General features: G+C 33.3%; 1 protein-coding gene across 1 annotated transcript in view; it reads left to right on the top strand.

The window, feature by feature from the left end:
• The window catches only part of CNMa (CNMamide), an 85973-nt gene that overhangs the window by 61620 nt on the left and 3210 nt on the right, over nt 1–21143 (top strand). Inside the window, exons 2-3 of the mRNA XM_075308468.1 lie at nt 4667–4896; nt 15232–15499. Coding sequence (XP_075164583.1) covers nt 4675–4896; nt 15232–15499 — 490 coding nt within the window. The 5' untranslated portion in view covers nt 4667–4674. The remainder of the gene's footprint in view (nt 1–4666; nt 4897–15231; nt 15500–21143) is intronic.

Raw genomic sequence — 21143 nt, 5'->3', positions numbered from 1 at the left:
TACACACAATTGCTTTGTAATAAGAAACCTCTTTCCAATGAAATAGGAGAAAGGACCACAAGAAACGCTTACGCAAATTTGATTATGAATGCTCTCATTCGGGGTAATTTCACACGAATAGCAAAGCTAATTATTTAATGTCCTCACTTGCTACATACAAAATGGTTTCAGCCGCAAAACGTAGCTTTAATAATTACAGTGCTGTTCAAAACATTTGCAACCACCGTAATTACACTCAAAAAATGTGAACCACTAAAGCCAATTTAATTCTATTTTAGTTCATTTCCTTGACTTTAATCATTGTTTGCGTACGTTCAGAATTTTTTGATGAGCCGTTGGGCAATGAAGATAAAAAAGAGCATTGATTATATCTTCCGTTCCGTCGTTCTGTTCCTCGTATATTTTCGCGTGTTATTTCGGACATCATACCATTTGGAAGCGAAAAATTATTGATTATGTCTGCTCCATGAATAAAAATTCTGTGAATAGAATTGGGTATAGAATAACAAAAAATTCGGCGGTTTCCATTGCATAAAGTCCGAATGATTTTGATTGGTTGACAGTATCGTGTAAAAGAAGGACGATTGTTTTTTTTTTTTTTTTTTTTTTAAGTGACGAACCGTTCTGCACTTTTTGCCTATAGGTGAGTATTAAGTTCGAGTTTATCCGCTAATTTTCACTAAAGTGAAAACTAAATCAATAAAAAAGTCATAAAATTATACATATTTGTTGCAGATTTCATTATAAATTGATGGGGAATATCCCAAAGCAAATTTTCACAAAGTTTGTATTCCTTAAAATGGATTATTAAAGGAAAGTAATCGTGAAAAAATTACGATTTTAGCGGCTAAACTCGAACTTAATACCCACCTTATATGTGGAACGGCCGCTGCTGCCATCACAACTTCATTTGTAGACTGCAGTTAAATGGGTGTTATTATTACTTGTAGTAGGGAGCCACCGTGGTGCAATGGTTAGCATGCCCGCCTTGCATACACAAGGTCGTGTGTTCGATTCCTGCTTCGACCGAACACCAAAAAGATTTTCAGCGGTGGATTATCCCACCTCAGTAATGCTGATGACATTTCTGAGGGTTTCAAAACTTCTCTAAGTAGTTTCACTGCAATCTGGAACGCCGTTCGGACTAGGCTATAAAAAGGAGGTCCCTTGTCATTGAGCTTAACATGGAATCGGGCAGCACTCAGTGATAAGATAGAAGTTCACCACTGTGGTATCACATCGGGTTGTCAACTAACCTAACCATTATTACTTGTTGTACGGATTTCAAAACTTTCAGGATATGCTTCCACGATCCTTTTTTTGCATGTTAGGTTAAAGTGGCAGCCTGATTTATTTTCAGGCTCACTTAGACTATTGAGTCCATTGTGATTCCACATTAACTAAAAGTACTTATTACATATGGAAACTTTTAGTTTTAACCGCTGAACCTACTCGATTTTTTGTATGGTCCACAAGACTTTACAGCGGTACTTCAGCATAATAATCAGTGACGGTGATGTCACAAGGATGGCACTTTCGTTTGGTTTCTTGCTGCTCTCTTTGTTAAGTGTATGTGCACTTAACTTAATGTCAACTGAACTTTATTTTAGTTCATGAAGATTAGTTGATTTTAGTTAAATATTGGAAAATATGAGTAAATGTTCCTTATTTGAAAATTTTTTTTTGCTAACTTTAATGTCGTGAACTAAAAATAAGAAAAAAAATTGTATACAAATATAGTGCACAATTTTACTATAAAATGAAATAGTTCATATTTTCCTAAAATGGCAGAAGTTTGCTTAAATTGAGTTCATAAGTTTCTCAAATGAGTAAATTTTACTAAAATTGTCCCTGTCTTTAACTTCGTACAGCGCTAAAGACATTTAAACAATTTTATATCCAATTTTTTCTTTCAACATATGAAATTTTTTTAAACAACCGAAAAAAAATTAATTATTTTTAAAAAAATTTCTTCAGTTTGATAAAAAGTATTAAATTATTTATAACATGTTGCAATTAGAAAACTATTTTAGTTAAAATTTTCTAAAATAAACCTAGATTTTCTTCCAAGGTGGGTTCACTTTTTTTTGGGTGTGATATGTCCATCATTTTTTTCGGAGCAAAATGAACTGTGAGCTTTCATTATACCCTGCGCCACACTGTGGAACAGGGTATTATAAGTTAGTGTATATGTTTGCAACACCCAGAAGGAGACGAGATAGACATATGGTGTGTTTGGCAAAAATGCTCAGGATGGGCGATATAGCCTGTCCGTCTGTCCGTGAACACATTTTTGTAATCAAAGTCTACGTCGCAGTTTTAGTCGAATCGACTTCAAAATTGGACTTTAGTCCAATCGACTATTGATTTTGGAAGAAATCGGTTCAGATTTAGATATAGCTCCCATATATATATATATATATATATATATATATATATATATATATATATATATATATATATATATATATATATATATATATATATATATATATATATATATATATATATATATATATATATATATATATATATATATATATATATATATATATATATATATATATATATATATATATATATATATATATATATATATATATATATATATATATATATATATATATATATATATATATATATATATATATATATATATATATATATATATATATATATATATATATATATATATATATATATATATATATATTTCGCCCGATATGGACTTATATGGCCCCTGAAGTCAGAGTTTTACCCTAATTTGCTTACAATTTTGCAGAAGAAGAACAATTAGTACTATAGTCAAGTGTAGCTCCCATATATTTCGCCGATATCGACTAATACGGTCCCAGAAGCCAGAGTTTTACCCCAATTTGGTTGAAATTTTACACTAGGAGTACAATTAGTAGTGTAGTCAAGTGTGCCAAATTTAATTGAAATCGGTTCAGATTTAGATATAGCTCCCATATATATCGTTCGCCCGATTTACACTCATATGACCACAGTGGCCAATCTTTTACTCCGATTTAATTGAAATTTTGCACAGGGAGTAGAATTAGCATTGTAGCTATGCGTGCCAAATTTGGTTGAAATCGGTTCAGATTTATATATAGCTCCCATATATAGCTTTCGGCCGATTTACACATATATGACCACAGAGGCAAATTTTTTGCTCCGATTTAGTTTAAATTTTGCACAGGGAGTAGAATTAGCATTGTAGCTATGCGTGCCAAATTTGGTTGAAATCGGTTCAGATTTAGATATATCTCCCATATATAGCTTTCGCCCGATTTACACTCATATGACCACAGAGGCTAATTTTTAACTCCGATTTAGTTGAAATTTTGCACAGGGAGTAAATTAGCATTGATGCTATGTGTGCCAAATTTGGTTGAAAGCGGTTCAGATTTAGATATAGCTCCCATATATATGTTTTTCCGATTTCGACAAAAATGGTCAAAAAACCAACATTTTGCTTATAAAATCGCCACTTCTTAGTCGAAAAGTTGTAAAAATAACTCTAATTTTCCTAAATTTCTAATACATATATATCGAGCGATAAATCATAAATAAACTTTTGCGAAGTTTCCTTAAAATTGCTTCAGATTTAAATGTTTCCCATATGTTTTTACTAACATTGTGTTCCACCCTAGTGCATTAGCCGACTTAAATTTTAAGTCTATAGATTTTGTAGAAGTCTATCAAATTCTGTCCAGATCGAGTGATATTTAAATGTATGTATAGCCCTCAACACATTTGACGGATGTGATATGGTATCGAAAATTTTGATCTACAAAGTGGTGCAGGGTATAATATAGTCGTCCCCGCCCGACTTTAGACTTTCCTTACTTGTTTTTTACTAACATTGTGTTCCACCCTAGTGCATTAGCCGACTTAAATTTTAAGTCTATAGATTTTGTAGAAGTCTATCAAATTCTGTCCAGATCGAGTGATATTTAAATGTATGTATTTGGGACAAACCTTTATATATAGCCCTCAACACATTTGACGGATGTGATATGGTATCGAAAATTTTGATCTACGAAGTGGTGCAGGGTATAATATAGTCGGCCCCAACCGACTTTAGAATTTCCTTACTTGTTTCTTCTATGAGAGGGTATAATTTGCTGAGTTGTAGTTAAAAAGTACAATAGAACAATAAATTTTCGTGGTTTTAACAACGCTTTGTGGAAATCGCAAAATATTTTAGTTCAATTTTCGTACGAGGTAATTCATTCTTGCTATAAAAAATCAATTTTTGTACGAGGTAATTCATTCTTGCTATAAAAAAGTTTACTTTTTTTTCTGTGTGGACATTTTTGAAAATTTCTAAAATGTACCTTATTTTCCTTCCTGGTGGATTCACTGCTATTTAAAGTGTAAGTAGTTGCAAATGTTTTGAACAGGATGAATCACGCGATTCTTGACCTATTGGATAATATCGATATGATATATTATAACAGCCTATACGTTTACCCAATAAGAATTTGTAATACCAGTCCATAAATACTATTTTGTAATTCGGTTGTAAACTATAAAATTCTTAATGTGGAAGAATTACTCAAATTAAGTTCGTGGTTGCAAATTTTTTGAACAGTACTGTATGTAGAACACGTGAATATGTTTTTAAAATTCTGTTTTTTTGTTTTATTTGAATTTTCAGTTTCAAAAATGTCCTTACAGTATCAGACGGCATCCGCAACAACAATGCTACATCGCAAATGTCAATTTACCACAACACTCCTTTTACTACCTGCCATATGGACAATGATGTTTACCAGAGCTATGGCTCGACCCAACCTGGAAGCATTGTCAGCAAAACAAAATGGTGTGTCACAATTATTGCTAGACGGTGCTTGGTCAACGAGTGGTGATGAAATGTTTCTTCAATCGGTATGTACGACTTTCATTGTCTTCTAAATTGAAAGTTAGTTCATATGGAGTCTATTTTAGATAAAAAAAGTTTTTGGTTGGTTTATATAGGAGAGCCTATTTATAATTATGAACCGATATGGGCCATATTTCAAGCGGTCAGATGAAATTTGTTCCTCCATGAGGCTCCAGAAAATAAATCTTGGGAATTGGTTTATATGGGGGCTACACGCAGAGAAGAAACATGATTGTCACAATCATATTCGAAGAGCAAAATAATATTATAGGAGCTATTTTTGCGGCGACCCTGTATCATTTTCATCTGCAACCATGTTGGCTCAGTGAACACGGTTCTAAGCAAAAAATTGTCCTCATCTAAAATGTTATTATAGTGATAAAAAGAATTTTGTTTCCAAGCAAACATCACATATTTTACACACTCTATTTTGGTTCAACTTCAACAATAAGTAATCATTCCATATTTACTTCGTGCCCATCAAATGTACAATCACAGACATCATGTAACTGCAAATAAAAATAAATTATACCATATATCAAAATGCAAAACAAAAAACAGGTAAATTTTTTTCAATTGCACTTTCCTTTTTTGTGTTAACATCATAAGCGTAGGAAGGCCTCTGGGGAGGGGGCTTAGACCCCCCAGAAAAATTTTAGCCCCCCCAGAATTTGAAACTCTATTTATGATTTTCCATTTTTCAATAAATGTCAATAGTTTTTTTTTTTTTAATTTTTATAACAATTAAACAAGTATATACAATCGCACAAAGTTCCGCTAAAGACTTTCATGAACAATCGAATTACTTGGGTTGTGGTAGCAGTTGCCGATGGCAATATTTGAAGTCTGATATTTATGAAATAAAGCTGTGGTTGAACTTATGATTGATTTAGTTTAGTCAATTTAATTAAAAAATAGTAATTGATATTAAAATTATTCTTTCATAAATTAATATCTTAATAATGCTGCGAAAAAGCGTCGCCAAAAAAGCAGTGAAAATGTTCTTTTTGGGTCTAGAAGTGGTGCAAAATTGGCGGAGAAGCAATGAATGTAATATGAGCTTGTCATAGGACAAATGTCCACCGTTTCAACAGCCGTTGAATTTGCATCACTTCTTAAGGTGAGATCCGAATTCAGTGTTTTGAATGTGAATTAAAAAATTTTGTGATATTTTCCCAAATAAATAATTTTTATATTTTTTTATGATTTTTAACGCATTCTGACGCTTGTTTGAAACGTTTTTCCTCGAAAAATTTCCAAAATTATCGATTTTTCTATAATGGATTTAGCAGTTTTGTGTCAAATTTGAATAATTTGTACCAATTTATTTATTCTTACTCTTTTTTTAAACTATTTGAAAAAAAAGAAACAAAAAATTACACATTAAAATATGAAAAAAATGAAGTAAAAAAACTTCCTGTGTAGTTAAAATAATTGAGGATATTTTTGGAAGTACTTTTAAAGTTGTGCCTTTAGAACAACTCACAATTTTTTTGCTGGGAAAAGTGTGGTTGCTTTAGTTTAGTTGCTTATTATAAATTAATTGTCGAGTTATTTTGATGTCTAATTTTTTATTCACTTTTATGAAATAAAACATTATTTGAACCTATAAGTTCATCTATAAATTTTTAGCTAGGGGGGCTATAGCCCCCCCTAGGAAAATGGTCTAGCTACGCTAATGGTTAACATAAAACCACGTGGCACTTCTGAATAAATAAATTAACACAAAACACAGTAATTCCGTATTCTCCGTCCATTCCGAGAAACAATCAACACACGACTGACGCGCAAAATGAAAATCGTGTGTACCTGTTCAATGGTTTTATAAAGGGTGATTCTTTTGAGGTTAGGATTTTCATGCATTAGTATTTGACAGATCACGTGGGATTTCAGACATGGTGTCAAAGAGAAAGATGCTCAGTATGCTTTGACATTTCATCATGAATAGACTTACTAACGAGCAACGCTTGCAAATCATTGAATTTTATTACCAAAATCAGTGGCAGAAAATCCGCTTTTTTATCGACAAATTTTGTTCAGCGATGAGGCTCATTTCTGGTTGAATGGCTACGTAAATAAGCAAAATTGCCGCATTTGGAGTGAAGAGCAACCAGAAGCCGTTCAAGAACTGCCCATGCATCCCGAAAAATGCACTGTTTGGTGTGGTTTGTACGCTGGTGGAATCATTGGACCGTATTTTTTCAAAGATGCTGTTGGACGCAACGTTACGGTGAATGGCGATCGCTATCGTTCGATGCTAACAAACTTTTTGTTGCCAAAAATGGAAGAACTGAACTTGGTTGACATGTGGTTTCAACAAGATGGCGCTACATGCCACACAGCTCGCGATTCTATGGCCATTTTGAGGGAAAACTTCGGAGAACAATTCATCTCAAGAAATGGACCGGTAAGTTGGCCACCAAGATCATGCGATTTGACGCCTTTAGACTATTTTTTGTGGGGCTACGTCAAGTCTAAAGTCTACAGAAATAAGCCAGCAACTATTCCAGCTTTGGAAGACAACATTTCCGAAGAAATTCGGGCTATTCCGGCCGAAATGCTCGAAAAAGTTGCCCAAAATTGGACTTTCCGAATGGACCACCTAAGACGCAGCCGCGTTCAACATTTAAATGAAATTATCTTCAAAAAGTAAATGTCATGGACCAATCTAACGTTTCAAATAAAGAACCGATGAGATTTTGCAAATTTTATGCGTTTTTTAAAAAAAAAAGTTATCAAGCTCTTAACAAATCACCCTTTACAATTCTTTTCGCTGCAAAAAAATTAAAAAATTAAATGGTCACGAAAATAATGTACATGGTCTTTATGGCCATGTAATGGTTCTAGACATGTCTATACGTAACCTATAAAAATACTTTTTTCTCTGCAAAAAAGTAAAAAAAATTGAATGATTTTCCCGACCATGTAATGGTCTCAAATTCTATCATTTAAATAATAGAACATGTGTGCGGCATTTGAGAACCATTTAAATGCTTATTGCCAACATATGTTTTTCTCCGTTCGAGAATTATTTTTACAAAGACAAAATACATGGTTTTCGCGACAATTACATACTCTAGATAAGCACTAAATGGATGCGGCACCATGTCCAAACATGTTTTTTCTGTGCGTGTATATATAATTGACCGACACGAACCAATTGTTAGAGGGCATATACTAACTTCATGTACTAACCAAATCGGATGAGCCCAAATAACCGATATTAAAAACAAGTATATACGACCGTAAATTCGGCCAGGCCAAATCATATGTACCCTTCACCATGGATTGGGTAGAAACTTTTACTAAAGACTGTCATCCATAATCGAATTACTTGGGTTGTGGTAATACTTACCGGTGGCAAGGTATCTTAAAACTTCTTAACATCGTCTTCTAAATTGTAAGTTAGTCCATACGTGGTATATATTGGACAAAAAAAGATATACACAGAAAAAAAGTGTCTCGTAAATTTAAGAAGATTTTTACAATATTTTATTACAAGAATTTTCCAGAATTTTAGTTCATTTTTCGTATCTTCAACGAAAATTAACTACTCGAAAGGAAATTTTACAAATTCTAAGTAGCAATCGTTTAGTTCATGGCCTACAAAATACGATGGAAATTTCCTTAAAAAATTTCTTAACTGGTAGTTAAAAATTCGTTTGTCATGCTATAAAACTACTTTTGAAATGTAAAGTATTTTCTAAATAATAAGTGCAATTTACCATAAGATTTTTTTGTATGAGAAAATATTTTTTTACGAAAAATGAACTTGAAAGTGGATAGCAATTTCTTACTGACAATTCCTATGATTAATAATTGTTGGTAAAAAATTTCCCAATGAAATATTTTTAGTTCACATGTAATTAAATTTATAGACATTTTCGTCAAAAATGGGTAGATATCATTTCATGAAGTTTTTGCTAATTTTAGGTTAAACGTTTCATCGTTCTTATACTGATATGCATTTAAGAGTATTGTTTTTAGAGTAAATTGTGGACAGATGCGATGAACTAGTGCATAGTACAGAGATCTTTCTCGTCAAAGTGGAATATGTTTAATGTAAAGATGATGTTACTTGAATTTTTTTTGAGAGTGAGAGCATGCAATGCAATAATGAGAAATGGTAACGAGTGATGGGGATGTTGTGTATATCTGAGCGTGGGGTTGTTTTTGTTCTTTCAGTGGTTTGTGTGTGTGTTTATTATTGGCGAATGGTTTATTTGTCTGGATGAGGTGTTGTTTTCAATGAAGGCACATGTGTTTTTGTTGTTGTAGGAATGTTTTGGTTTTGCTTGGTTTTGTTTGGCATGCTTCAGTTGTATAGTTGGCGTTGGCGTGGGCTGTAGCATCTTTTTAGCAAGTATGTAACAAGGGAATATAAAGGTATGGAATATTTTGTTTTTTTTTAGACATATATTGGTGTTTGTTTATTAAAACTTTGAAATGAAAGTTATTAATATTTTAGTGATGATATGTACGATGGCGAAGTGATGATCGGTAGCTTAGAAAAAAGTTATTAAGAATGTTCAATATTTATGAAAAAATGCTGAAATGAAAAGTATATTGAAATTGTTTTATCTAACTTAATTTTTATTATTCAATGTAAAAAATAAATATTCAATTTCAGAGTAACTCCAGATGAATTTGGAAAATTGTTTGTTACACCTCAGCGTATAGTTTAATGATAAATAGGTAAGTGTTCTTTTTTCAATGTGGTTTGCATAAATATTCTTTATGTATATTATTATTTGCTAATTATTATTATTATTTTTTTTTAAAGTTTCATGTTTTTCTTTGTTGTAAAAAAATATCGAAGTTAAGAGCAACCCCAGATGGATTCGGGCAAATTTTTATATTTCTCCTCAGCGTATAATTTAATAGAGAAGTGGTAAGTTTTCTTTTAAAAATTGGCTTTCTTCTCACTAGAATATTTACGTTTTAATGAAATTTTTATTGTCAAAAATTACAGGTTTTTAATACCTTATTTTAGTATTACTTTAATCAAATATTTTTGGAAAATTTTTGATACACCTCAGCATATAGTTTAATCATAAATTGGTAAGTATTCTTTTTAAAATGTGGTTTTCTTTTAAAAAGGATATTTTTTATTTATATCATTATTTGCTAATTATTTTTATTTTTTTGAAACTAGTTCAATGTTTTTCTTTGTTGTAAAAAAATATTTAATTTCAGAGCAACCCCAAGATGAGTTCGGGCATATTTTTATATTCCTCCTCAGCGTATAATTTAATAGAGAAGTGGTAAGTTTTCTTTTAAAATTTGGCTTTCTTTTTACTATAATATTTACATTTTTATGACCTTTTTATTATCAAAATTACATGTTTTTAATACCTTATTTTAGTATTACAATAATCAAATATTTTTGGAAACAAATTTAATATTTTTATTGTAAAAAACAAATATTTAATTTCAGAATAACAATTTGGAAACATTTTTATGAATTGATAAGCTTTCTTAACATTCTTTTAACCAGAATATTTAGTTTTTTTTATGCATATTATTTCTTTAATTAGATTTTTTGGAAACCAATTTAATGTTTTCTATTTAATGTAAAAAATAAATATTTAATTTCAGAGTATCCCCAAATGAATTTCGATAACTTTTTAACCTCAGCGTACAATTTAATAGAGAATTGGTAAGTTTTATATTAAAACTTTGGCTTTCTTTTGACAAGAATATTTATTGTATTATGTCCTTCACATCGATAACAACATAGTTTTATGAGTTAATATATTACTTAATTCATTATTTCTCTAATTGTTTCAGGTACAAACTTTATGAGGTACGTTTATCTAAGAAAAGTTGAATTCCTTACACCATTTATTAAAATGCCCCCAAATATGGTAAGTTACAAGCTAATTTAAAGAGCTAAAAAATTATATCTTATTACATGTTAATTTTTAACAATTTGCATTATTCCTTCCATTTTTTTCAGTAAGATATGTGAATAACGATGAATAAAACAATGAATAAAAAACTAAGGAAAAGTCAAAATGTCCAAATAGCGAGTTAAAATAAACTACTTGCTTGTTCCACGTGGTCATAATTTTTATTCACAAAAACATTGTATTAAGAAATCTCATCATAAGTTTTTATAATAAAGTACTTTTGTTTAAAGAAAGTTGAATTTTAATGTATGAAAATTTTCATAATAGTAAAACGGGTTGTTGTTCCTTTAATTATTTAATTTCTCTGTACTGTGGAATGATTGATTTAAAAATAGTTTAGTCGTCGACATTTTAAGGAGACTGTCAACCACTTTTAATTATCGAGTTTCCCAAAAAAACAAGCAGATAAACCAAAATAATACTGACTTCTTAACTTGGTAGGGGTATATAAATCTTATGGTGTTGTAAAAATGAACTAAAATACAATGTTATGGATTAACTAAAATTTAAGAGAATTATAAACTAGACAAGTTGAAAAAAATCTTAAGGGCTAAATCATGGTCAATATTACTACAGTTTAGTTCATTTTGCAATGGAAAAGGGTTCACTGTTTTTTCAGTGTATATAGTCAAGTCTACAAATAACTACGAACCTATATGAACTTTTGCGCGGTAATTAGAGAGCCAGAATCGAAATATGGGGGGTCGCTTTATATGCGGGCTACCAAATTTCAACCGAATCGGAAGAATTTTGCCGCTCCAAGAGGCTCCTAAACCAAATCTGAGGATCGGCTTATATGGAGGCTATATACCATATAATTAGGGACCGATATGGACCAATTTTGGCATGGTTGTTAGAGATCATACACTAACACCACTTACAAAATTTCAACCGGATCGGATGAATTTTTCTCTTCCTAGAGGCTCCGGAGGTCAAATCTGGGGATCAGTCTATATGGGGGCTCTATATAGCTATGGGCCGATATAGACCAATTTTGGCATGGTTGTTAGAGACCACATACTAACACCACTTACAAAATTTCAACCGGATCGGATGAATTTTGCTCCTCCAAGAGGTTCCGGAAGTCAAATCTGGGGATCGTTTTATATGGGGGCTATATATAGTTATGGACCGATATGGACCAATTTTGGCACGATTGTTAGAGACCACATACTAACACCACTTACAAAATTTCAAAGGGATGAAATTTGCTTTTCTAAGAGGCTCCGCAATCCAAATCTGGGGGTCGGTTTATATGGGGGCTATACGTAAAAGTGGTCCGATATGACCCATTTGCAATACAATCCGATCTACATCAATAAAAACTACTTGTGCCAAAATTCAATACAATACAATACAATACATCGATTGGTTAGTCTAGAAAGTTTAGATTTTATTAGATTTATTAATTTCTATACTCTTCTGTTATTATAATATTATTGGATTTACACATTTTCTGAAATACAATTGTTAAAATAATCTATTGTTCAACAAATTCCAAAAGTTTTTCTTGTTGGTGCGATTCGGATGCTAAATATAAAATAGGCTCTTAAGAGGTTCTCCAAGACTGGTTCATTGTTAGAAATACAAGGGTTGCCTTTTATTTGGCGGGATTGGGTAACCCTAGTGTTGCAATTTGCTCTATCGTAAAAGTTGACATTTTTATACCCTGCGCCACACTGTGGAACAGAGTACTATTAGTTAGTGCTTATATTTGCAACACCCAGAAGGAGACGAGATAGACACATGGTGTCTTTGGCAAAAATGCTCAGGGTGGGCTCCTGAGTCGATATAGCCATGTCCGTCTGTCCGTGAACACATTTTTGTAATCAAAGTCTAGGTCGCAGTTTTAGTCCAATCGATTTCAAATTTGGCACAAGTATGTGTTTTGGCTCAGAATAGATCCCTATTGATTTTGATATTTCGCTCGATATGGACTTATATGGCCCCAGAAGCCAGAGTTTTACCCTAATTTGCTTAAAATTTTGCACAAGAGAACAATTAGTACTATAGTCAAGTTATTGAAATCGGTTCAGATTTAGATATAGCTCTCATATATATCTTTCCCGCGATATGGACTAATACGGTCCCAGAAGCCAGAGGTTTACCCCAATTTGGTTGAAATTTTGCACTAGGAGTACAATTAGTAGTGTAGTCAAGTGTGCCAAATTTTATTGAAATCGGTTAAGATTTAGATATAGCTCCCATATTTAGCTTTCGCCCGATTTACACTCATATGACCACAGAGGCCAATTTTTAACTCCGATTTAGTTGAAATTTTGCACAGGGAGTAGAATTAGCATTGTAGCTATGCGTGCCAAATTTGGTTGAAATCGGTTCAGATTTAGATATAGCTCCCATATACATGTTTTTCTGATTTCGACAAAAATGGTCAAAATACCAACATTTTCCTTGTAAAATCGCCACTGCTTAGTCGAAAAGTTGTAAAAATGACTCTAATTTTCCTAAACTTCTAATACATATATATCGAGCGATAAATCATAAACAAACTTTTGCGAAGTTTCCTTAAAATTGCTTCAGATTTAAATGTTTCCCATATTTTTTTATACCCACCACCATAGAATGGTGACGGGGGTATAAGTTTGTCATTCCGTTTGTAACACATCGAAATATCGATTTTCGACTATATAAAGTATATATATTCTTGATCAGGGAGAAATTCTAAGACGATATAACGATGTCCGTCTGTCCGTCTGTGTGTCTGACTGTTGTAATCACGCTACAGTCTAATAAAGCAATCGTGCTGAAATTTTGCACAAACTTGTCTTTTGTCTGCAGGCAGGTCAAGTTCGAAGATGGGCTATATCGGTCCAGGTTTTGATATAGTCCCCATATAAACCGACCTCCCGATTTGGGGTCTTGGGCTTATAGAAATCGTAGTTTTTATCCAATTTGCCTGAAATTGGAAATCTAGAGGTATTTTATGACCATAAAGAGGTGTGCCAAAAATGATGAGTATCGGTCCACGTTTTGGTTTAGCCCCCATCTAGACCGATCTCCCGATTTTACTTCTTGGGCTTACAGAAACCGCAGTTTTTATCCAATTTACCTGAAATTGGAAATCTAGAGGTATTGTAGGACCACAAATACGTGTGCCAAAAATTGTGAGTATCGGTCCATACTTTGGTATAGCCCCCATATAGACCGATCTCCCGATTTTACTTCTTGGGCTTATAGAAACCGCAGTTTTTATTCAATTTACCTGAAATTGGAAATCTAGAGGTATTGTAGGACCACAAATACGTGTGCCAAAAATTGTGAGCATCGGTCCACGTTTTGGTATGGTCCCCATATAAAACGACCTCCCGATTTGGGGTCTTGGGCTTATAGAAACCATAGTTTTTATCCAATTTGTCTGAAATTGAAAATCTAGAGCTATTTTAGGACCATAAAGAGGTGTACCGAAAATGGTGAGTATCGGTCCATATTTTGGTATAGCCCCCATATAGATCGATTTCCCGATTTTACTTCTTGGGCTTCTAGAATCCGAAGTTTTTATCCTATTTGCCTGAAATTGGAAATCTACAGGTATTTTCGGGTCATAAAGAGGTGTGCCGAAAACGGTGATTATCGGTCCATATTTTAGAAACCGTAGTTTTTATCTGATTTGCCTGAAATTGTAAATATTCTGGTATTTTAGGCTTACAGGCTTGGTAATGCCTCCATATAGACCGACTTCACTTCTTGAGGGTGTAGAAGGCGCACTGATCATGAAAATTGCTTGAAACTCAATGTAAAATTTCAAGATTTTACTTCTTCAGATTTAAGATTTCAAATCAAGACGTTATTTTATAATTTTCTTGCACACTTACAAGAGATGTTAATGATTCCTCTAAAACTCAAACAAAAATGGTTCTTATAAATCCAGAATCTGATATAGTCCTCATAGGTGAAATCTTTAAATTTATCTTCGGGAAGTGTCCTCAAGCCATCCTGAAATTTCAAAGGAAACCCTAATATTTGGTTCATGGTGGTGGGTATTTAAGATTCGGCCCGGCCGAACTTAGTGCTGTATATACTTGTTTTTTACTAACATTGTGTTCCACCCTAGTGCATTAGTCGACTTAAATTTTGAGTCTATAGATTTTGTAGAAGTCTATCAAATTCTGTCCAGATAGAGTGTATCTATTTGGGACAAACCTTTATATACAGCCCCAATACATTTGACGGATGTGATATGATATCGAAAATTTAGATCTACAAAGTGGTGCAGGGTATAATATAGTCGGCCCCGCCCGACTTTAGACTTTCCTTACTTGTTTTTGTTTTTGTTTCCTGCATGATTTATGTTTAGATTCATGGCTGACTTCTTGAAAATACAACGCCAATGATTTGTTTTATTCCCTCCATAAACTGGCGACGTTTTTGAGTATTTCACATTTTTCATATGTTTTCTATATTTCCCAGCGGAAAAGCCATCAACAACGACGCAATTACATGACTAAATGGCCAGAACTTCAAGATATCATCGTATCATTTAACAATAATGAGGATGGTAATATACCGAAAGCAGGACAAAGCTCAATTTATTTCGACAGTTTAAGGTGGTTGTATGCTATACCGCCTAACTATATTTCCGTTGATAAAAGGCAAAATACTGCAGACGAAGATCAAAGCATACTACCATTCAAACCATTTACCTGGAAGGAACACAATGCAAAACGAAATATTCAGTGTAAGTACACAGAAAAAAATTTCCGTAGTTAAACTAATGCTAAATTTAACTTATTTTTATTGGAAAAAATTTGCTTGTTGTTAAAGTTTATTATTTTTATCGAAATTTTCTACAGTTTAATGAAATCTTACTTTTTTTAAGTATGTCTCAAAAATTTTATGAACTAAACGTGAGTATAAAGTTCAATGACCGTACACATAAGTTCAATATGAACTAAAGCAAAAGAAGATTGTCGTACGATTCCCAAAAGTAGTAAAAATTAACTAATGTATGCTTAAAATGGTCATGATTTGGCGCCAATGATTTTCTTCTTTACTTTTAGTTAATTGTATTTTCTATGAGATGATGTAATTTGGTGAACTGCAGTTAAAAAGTACAACAGGGCATTGAAATTTCCTGGTTTTAACAACGCTTTGTGGAAATCTCAAAATGTGGAGTAAAATTTAGTTCAATTTTCGTGCGAGGTAGTTCATTCTTTCTATAAAACAGTTCACTTTTTTCGGTGTATGTTAGTGGAATCCAAAGTCGATCTACATGTTAATCGTCCCTGTACTGGTTTATGAATTTGCAAAATATTTATACATCCATATAATTAAAACTACAATGAGTTGAAATTGTAAAGAAATATTCCGATAGGCAAGAAATTATTATATATGACAATTTATTACGGGAGATGTTTTCAAAACAAAATGTTTTCTGCCCGGGGCCGAGGCATTACTGGCTGATCGAATTAAAATTGCAGCCTAAGGAGGGTCAAGAAGTCTCACCTGGTAATCGATTGACACGGACAAAAACGACTCTTTTTCATATGTTTCGATGTAAACATTATATGTTTGGAACTCCATTTTTTAGCACATTATTTTCAAGTCCAAGCATAACAGGTTGGCTGATAAGTCAATTTTCGTGCGAGGTAGTTCATTCTTTCTATAAAACAGTTCACTTTTTTTCGGTGTATGTTAGTGGAATCCAAAGTCGATCTACATGTTAATCGTCCCTGTGCTGGTTTATGAATTTGCAAAATATTTATACATCCATATAATTATTGTAGCTTTAAGCAAGAAGTCTCACCTGGTAATCGATTGAGACGGACAAAAACGACTCTTTTTCATATGTTTCGATGTAAACATTATATGTTTGGAACTCAAATTTTTAGAACATTATTTTTAAGTCCAAGCATAACAGGTTGGCTGATAAGTCCCCGATCTAAAACATAGATGGCGTCGCTAGTATTAAATGCATATTATTTTTATATTGTTACGAATTTGATATTTCTAGATTTAAGTTTATTTAAATTAGTTTCCGTTAATTTAAATTTCAAATTGTAACGATAAAATTACGTCATAACTTGTTAGAGTCATTTCTTTATTTTCTAGTACTTTCCTAAACATCTTTTGTGTTCTTAGTTTTCCAATCGTTCATTGTAAAAGTAACACCTTTTGTTTTACTGTTATAATTATCGGTAATATGACCATAATCCCTTATGCCTGCACGACATCTACCAAATGGTAGAATGCACTAGCCAAGATGAGAATAAGCCTAAAAGTATGTGTGCCATTTCACCTGTACAATAACGCCCCATAGTTCTAGATGGCCGAGAAAATAAATATGTGCGATGTCGCCCGTGCGACATCTACCAGGTAGTAGATTAATCTAGAAGGTTGTAGGCCAATTAGCGAGAACATTCGAAATCGTCATATCTCGGTATATAAACCCCTAGCGGAGAGAGCAGTCAAGTCAGTCGTAAGCTAAAGTTTATACAATACACATCGTAGAGCAAATAAGTGAAGCCTATCAGTTAAACAAATAAATTGTAGATTGTCGTTATTTGAAAAGGACTGTGTTTTAATTGTCGGGTTACAGTCGACTCCGCTTTACTGAAACGTTAAAAATGCAGCCATTTAATTTCAGTTATCCGAAGTTTTTGCTAAAGCGGACTACGGATAACTGAAAAAAACTTCCAGTAATGCGAACTTCGGATAACTGAAAAAGTTTCAGTAAAGCGGACTCCGTATAACTGGAAAAAAATCCACTCAATTTCAGTTAACCGAACTTATGACCAATGCTATGTACATAAAATAATAAAAACAAGGTGTTTGATTCCGTCACAGGTTTGTGTAGGAAAATTGGAATTCATTTATTTGTGATTTAGAGTGATTTAAACTGTTTTGAAAGTGCCATCTTCACTTGAAATAAAGCGTTCTCAATACGGAGAAGAAAATGTACTCTCTCTCAATAGCGAGAATGTGGCATTTTCAGTAAAGCGAAGTCATACTAATGTGACGAAACTCATTTGAACACAAAAAACTTTTCAGTAATCCGATTTTTTCAGTTAAGCGGAGTTTCACTAAAGCGGAGTAATTTAAATGAAATGGACAGAAAAAACAACTGGGGAATGCGATCGATTTCAGTTATCCGAGGTTTTTCAGTAAAGCGCATTGCGCTAAAGCGGAGTCGACTGTATTAAACACGCCTCAATATAAAAACGTAACAATATAGTACCAACCTTCAAATATTCGTGAGATAGAGCGTCTTTTGTGAAGCAACTTTTGTTATTGTGAAAAAAATGAATTTCGATAAAATACTGTTTTCTGAAGGGAAAAAATACGGTGGAAACAAAAACTTGGCTTGATAATGAGCAGTGTTGCCGCTAGTGACAAATTGAGTGAAGTAGATTTTGGAAAAAAGTGGAGTAGATTGAATAAAATTGAAGTAGCATACATTTTTGAAAACAAACAATAGAATTCATTTTATTATACCCTCCACCATAGGATGGGGGGTATATTAACTTTGTCATTCCGTTTGTAACACATCGAAATATTGCTCTAAGACCCCATAAAGTATATATATTCTGGGTCGTGGTGAAATTCTGAGTCGATCTGAGCATGTCCGTCTGTCCGTCCGTCTGTAGAAAAACGCTAACTTTCGAACGAAAAAAGCTATCGACTTGAAACTTGGCACAAGTAGTTGTTATTGATGTAGGTCGGATGGTATTGCAAATGGGCCATATCGGTCCACTTTTACGTATAGCCCACATATAAACCGAAGCAAATTTCATCCGATCCAGCTGAAATTTGGTACATGGCTTCAGCATATGATCTCTAACAACCATGCAAAAATTGGTCCACATCGGTCCATAATTATATATAGCCCCCATATTAACTGATCCCCCGATTTGGCTTGCGGAGCCTCTAAGAGAACCAAATTTCATCCGATCTGGCTGAAATTTGGTACATGGTGTAAGTATAACTATGCAAAAATTGGTCCACATCGGTTAATAATTCAATGATTAAAACCGCTATGTTCATCGTAATTAAAGGAATAGGAAAAACAATTAGGTAATATGGGGGAAGAATTTAAAAATTTGAAGCAGGACAAAAAGTGAAGCAGATTTTTGGAAGAAGGAGTGACGAAGTAAATTTTGTGAAAATGAAGCAAAATTCTTCGATTGAAGTAGTAGCGGCAGCACTGATAATGAGTGTCCGAACTCTGTCCCAGGGAAATCAACAATAATTGATTGGTATGCAAAATTCAAGCGTGGTGAAATGAGCACGGAGGACGGTGAACGCAGTGGACGCCCGAAAGAGGTGGTTACCGAAAAAATCCACAAAATGATTTTGAATGACCGTAAAAAGAAGTTGATCGAGATAGCAGAGGCCTTAAAGATATCAAAGGAACGTGTTGGTCATATCATTCATCAATATTTGGATATGCGGAAGCTCTGTGCCAAATGGGTGCCGCGCGAGCTCACATTTGAACAAAAACAACAACGTGTTGATGATTCTGAGCGGCGTTTGCTGCTGTTAACTCGTAATACACCCGAGTTTTTCCGTCGATATGTGACAATGGATGAAACATAGATCCATCACTACACTCCTGAGTCCAATCGACAGTCGGCTGAGTGGACAGCGAAAATGGTATCAAAAAATTGGAAGGTCGTTACAATCGTTGTATCTATGTTGAATAATAAAAACGAATTTTGACAAAAAATATGTGTTTTTCTTTGTTAGATCGGGGACTTATCAGCCAACCTGTTAGTGGCATAACTACTAACTCCGTAAGTGCAATATCAACTACAGCCAGTGTTGCTAGAAGTAGGGGAAATTCCCTATATGTGTATATATATATATATATATATATATGTTTTTTCTAATATTTAGCGTATTGTAGGGCCACAATGTAGGGACATTTTCACTCAACACAATTTGTAATAATTTTTACATTTTGGGGGCTCTAGAGGAGGAAATTAGAAGCCGGCAAGGCTTGATCTTTAAAACTGTTACCACTTGTGCCAAAAAAAAATCTAACAAAATTTGAAGATTACCACAAATCTACTAAACAAATATTTCTATCGAAATTTTTGTCAAAACTTTATTCCTGTAGAAAATTTTGTCAACATTTTATTTCTATAGAAAATTTTGTCAAAATTGTATTTCTATAGAAATTGTTTTCAAAATATTATTTCTATAAAAAAATTCTCAAAATGTTATTTATATGGAATTTTTTCTCAAAATTTTATTTCTATAGAATTTATTGTCAAAATTTTATTTCTATAGAAAAATTTCTCAAAAAAAATTTTGTTTATAAAGGGTGATTCTTTTGAGGTTAGGATTTTCATGCATTAGTATTTGACAGATCACGTGGGATTTCAGACATGGTGTCAAAGAGAAAGATGCTCAGTATGCTTTGACATTTCATCATGAATAGTCTTACTAACGAGCCACAACGTCGAATTTTCAGTGAATGGGCCCTAGAAAAGTTGGCAGAAAATCCGCTTTTTTATCGACAAATTTTGTTCAGCGATGAGGCTCATTTCTGGTTGAATGGCTACGTAAATAAGCAAAATTGCCGCATTTGGAGTGAAGAGCAATCAGAAGCCGTTCAAGAACTGCCCATGCATCCCGAAAAATGCACTGTTTGGTGTGGTTTGTACGCTGGTGGAATCATTGGACCGTATTTTTTCAAAGATGCTGTTGGACGCAACGTTACGGTGAATGGCGATCGCTATCGTTCGATGCTAACAAACTTTTTGTTGCCAAAAATGGAAGAACTGAACTTGGTTGACATGTGGTTTCAACAAGATGGCGCTACATGCCACACAGCTCGCGATTCTATGGCCATTTTGAGGGAAAACTTCGGAGAACAATTCATCTCAAGAAATGGACCGGTAAGTTGGCCACCAAGATCATGCGATTTGACGCCTTTAGACTATTTTTTGTGGGGCTACGTCAAGTCTAAAGTCTACAGAAATAAGCCAGCAACTATTCCAGCTTTGGAAGACAACATTTCCGAAGAAATTCGGGCTATTCCGGCCGAAATGCTCAAAAAAGTTGCCCAAAATTGGACTTTCCGAATGGACCACCTAAGACGCAGCCGCGGTCAACATTTAAATGAAATTATCTTCAAAAAGTAAATGTCATGGACCAATCTAACGTTTCAAATAAAGAACCGATGAGATTTTGCAAATTTTATGCGTTTTTTTAAAAAAAAAAGTTATCAAGCTCTTAACAAATCACCCTTTAGAAACTTTTCCAAAATTTTATTTCTAAAGGGTGATACGGTTAAAATTTGGTCAATATAAACTTGACGTATTTCTTTCAATTTTGCATTTAAAAAACCTGAACACCCCTCATTTTGAAGGTGTGTG

The sequence above is a fragment of the Haematobia irritans genome, chromosome 4 (assembly GCF_050003625.1).
Source record: "Haematobia irritans isolate KBUSLIRL chromosome 4, ASM5000362v1, whole genome shotgun sequence".
In the NCBI taxonomy this organism is placed as follows: Eukaryota; Metazoa; Arthropoda; class Insecta; order Diptera; family Muscidae; genus Haematobia; species Haematobia irritans.
Note: the sequence above shows the minus strand (reverse complement) of the source record. Positions and strands in the feature narration are given on the sequence as shown.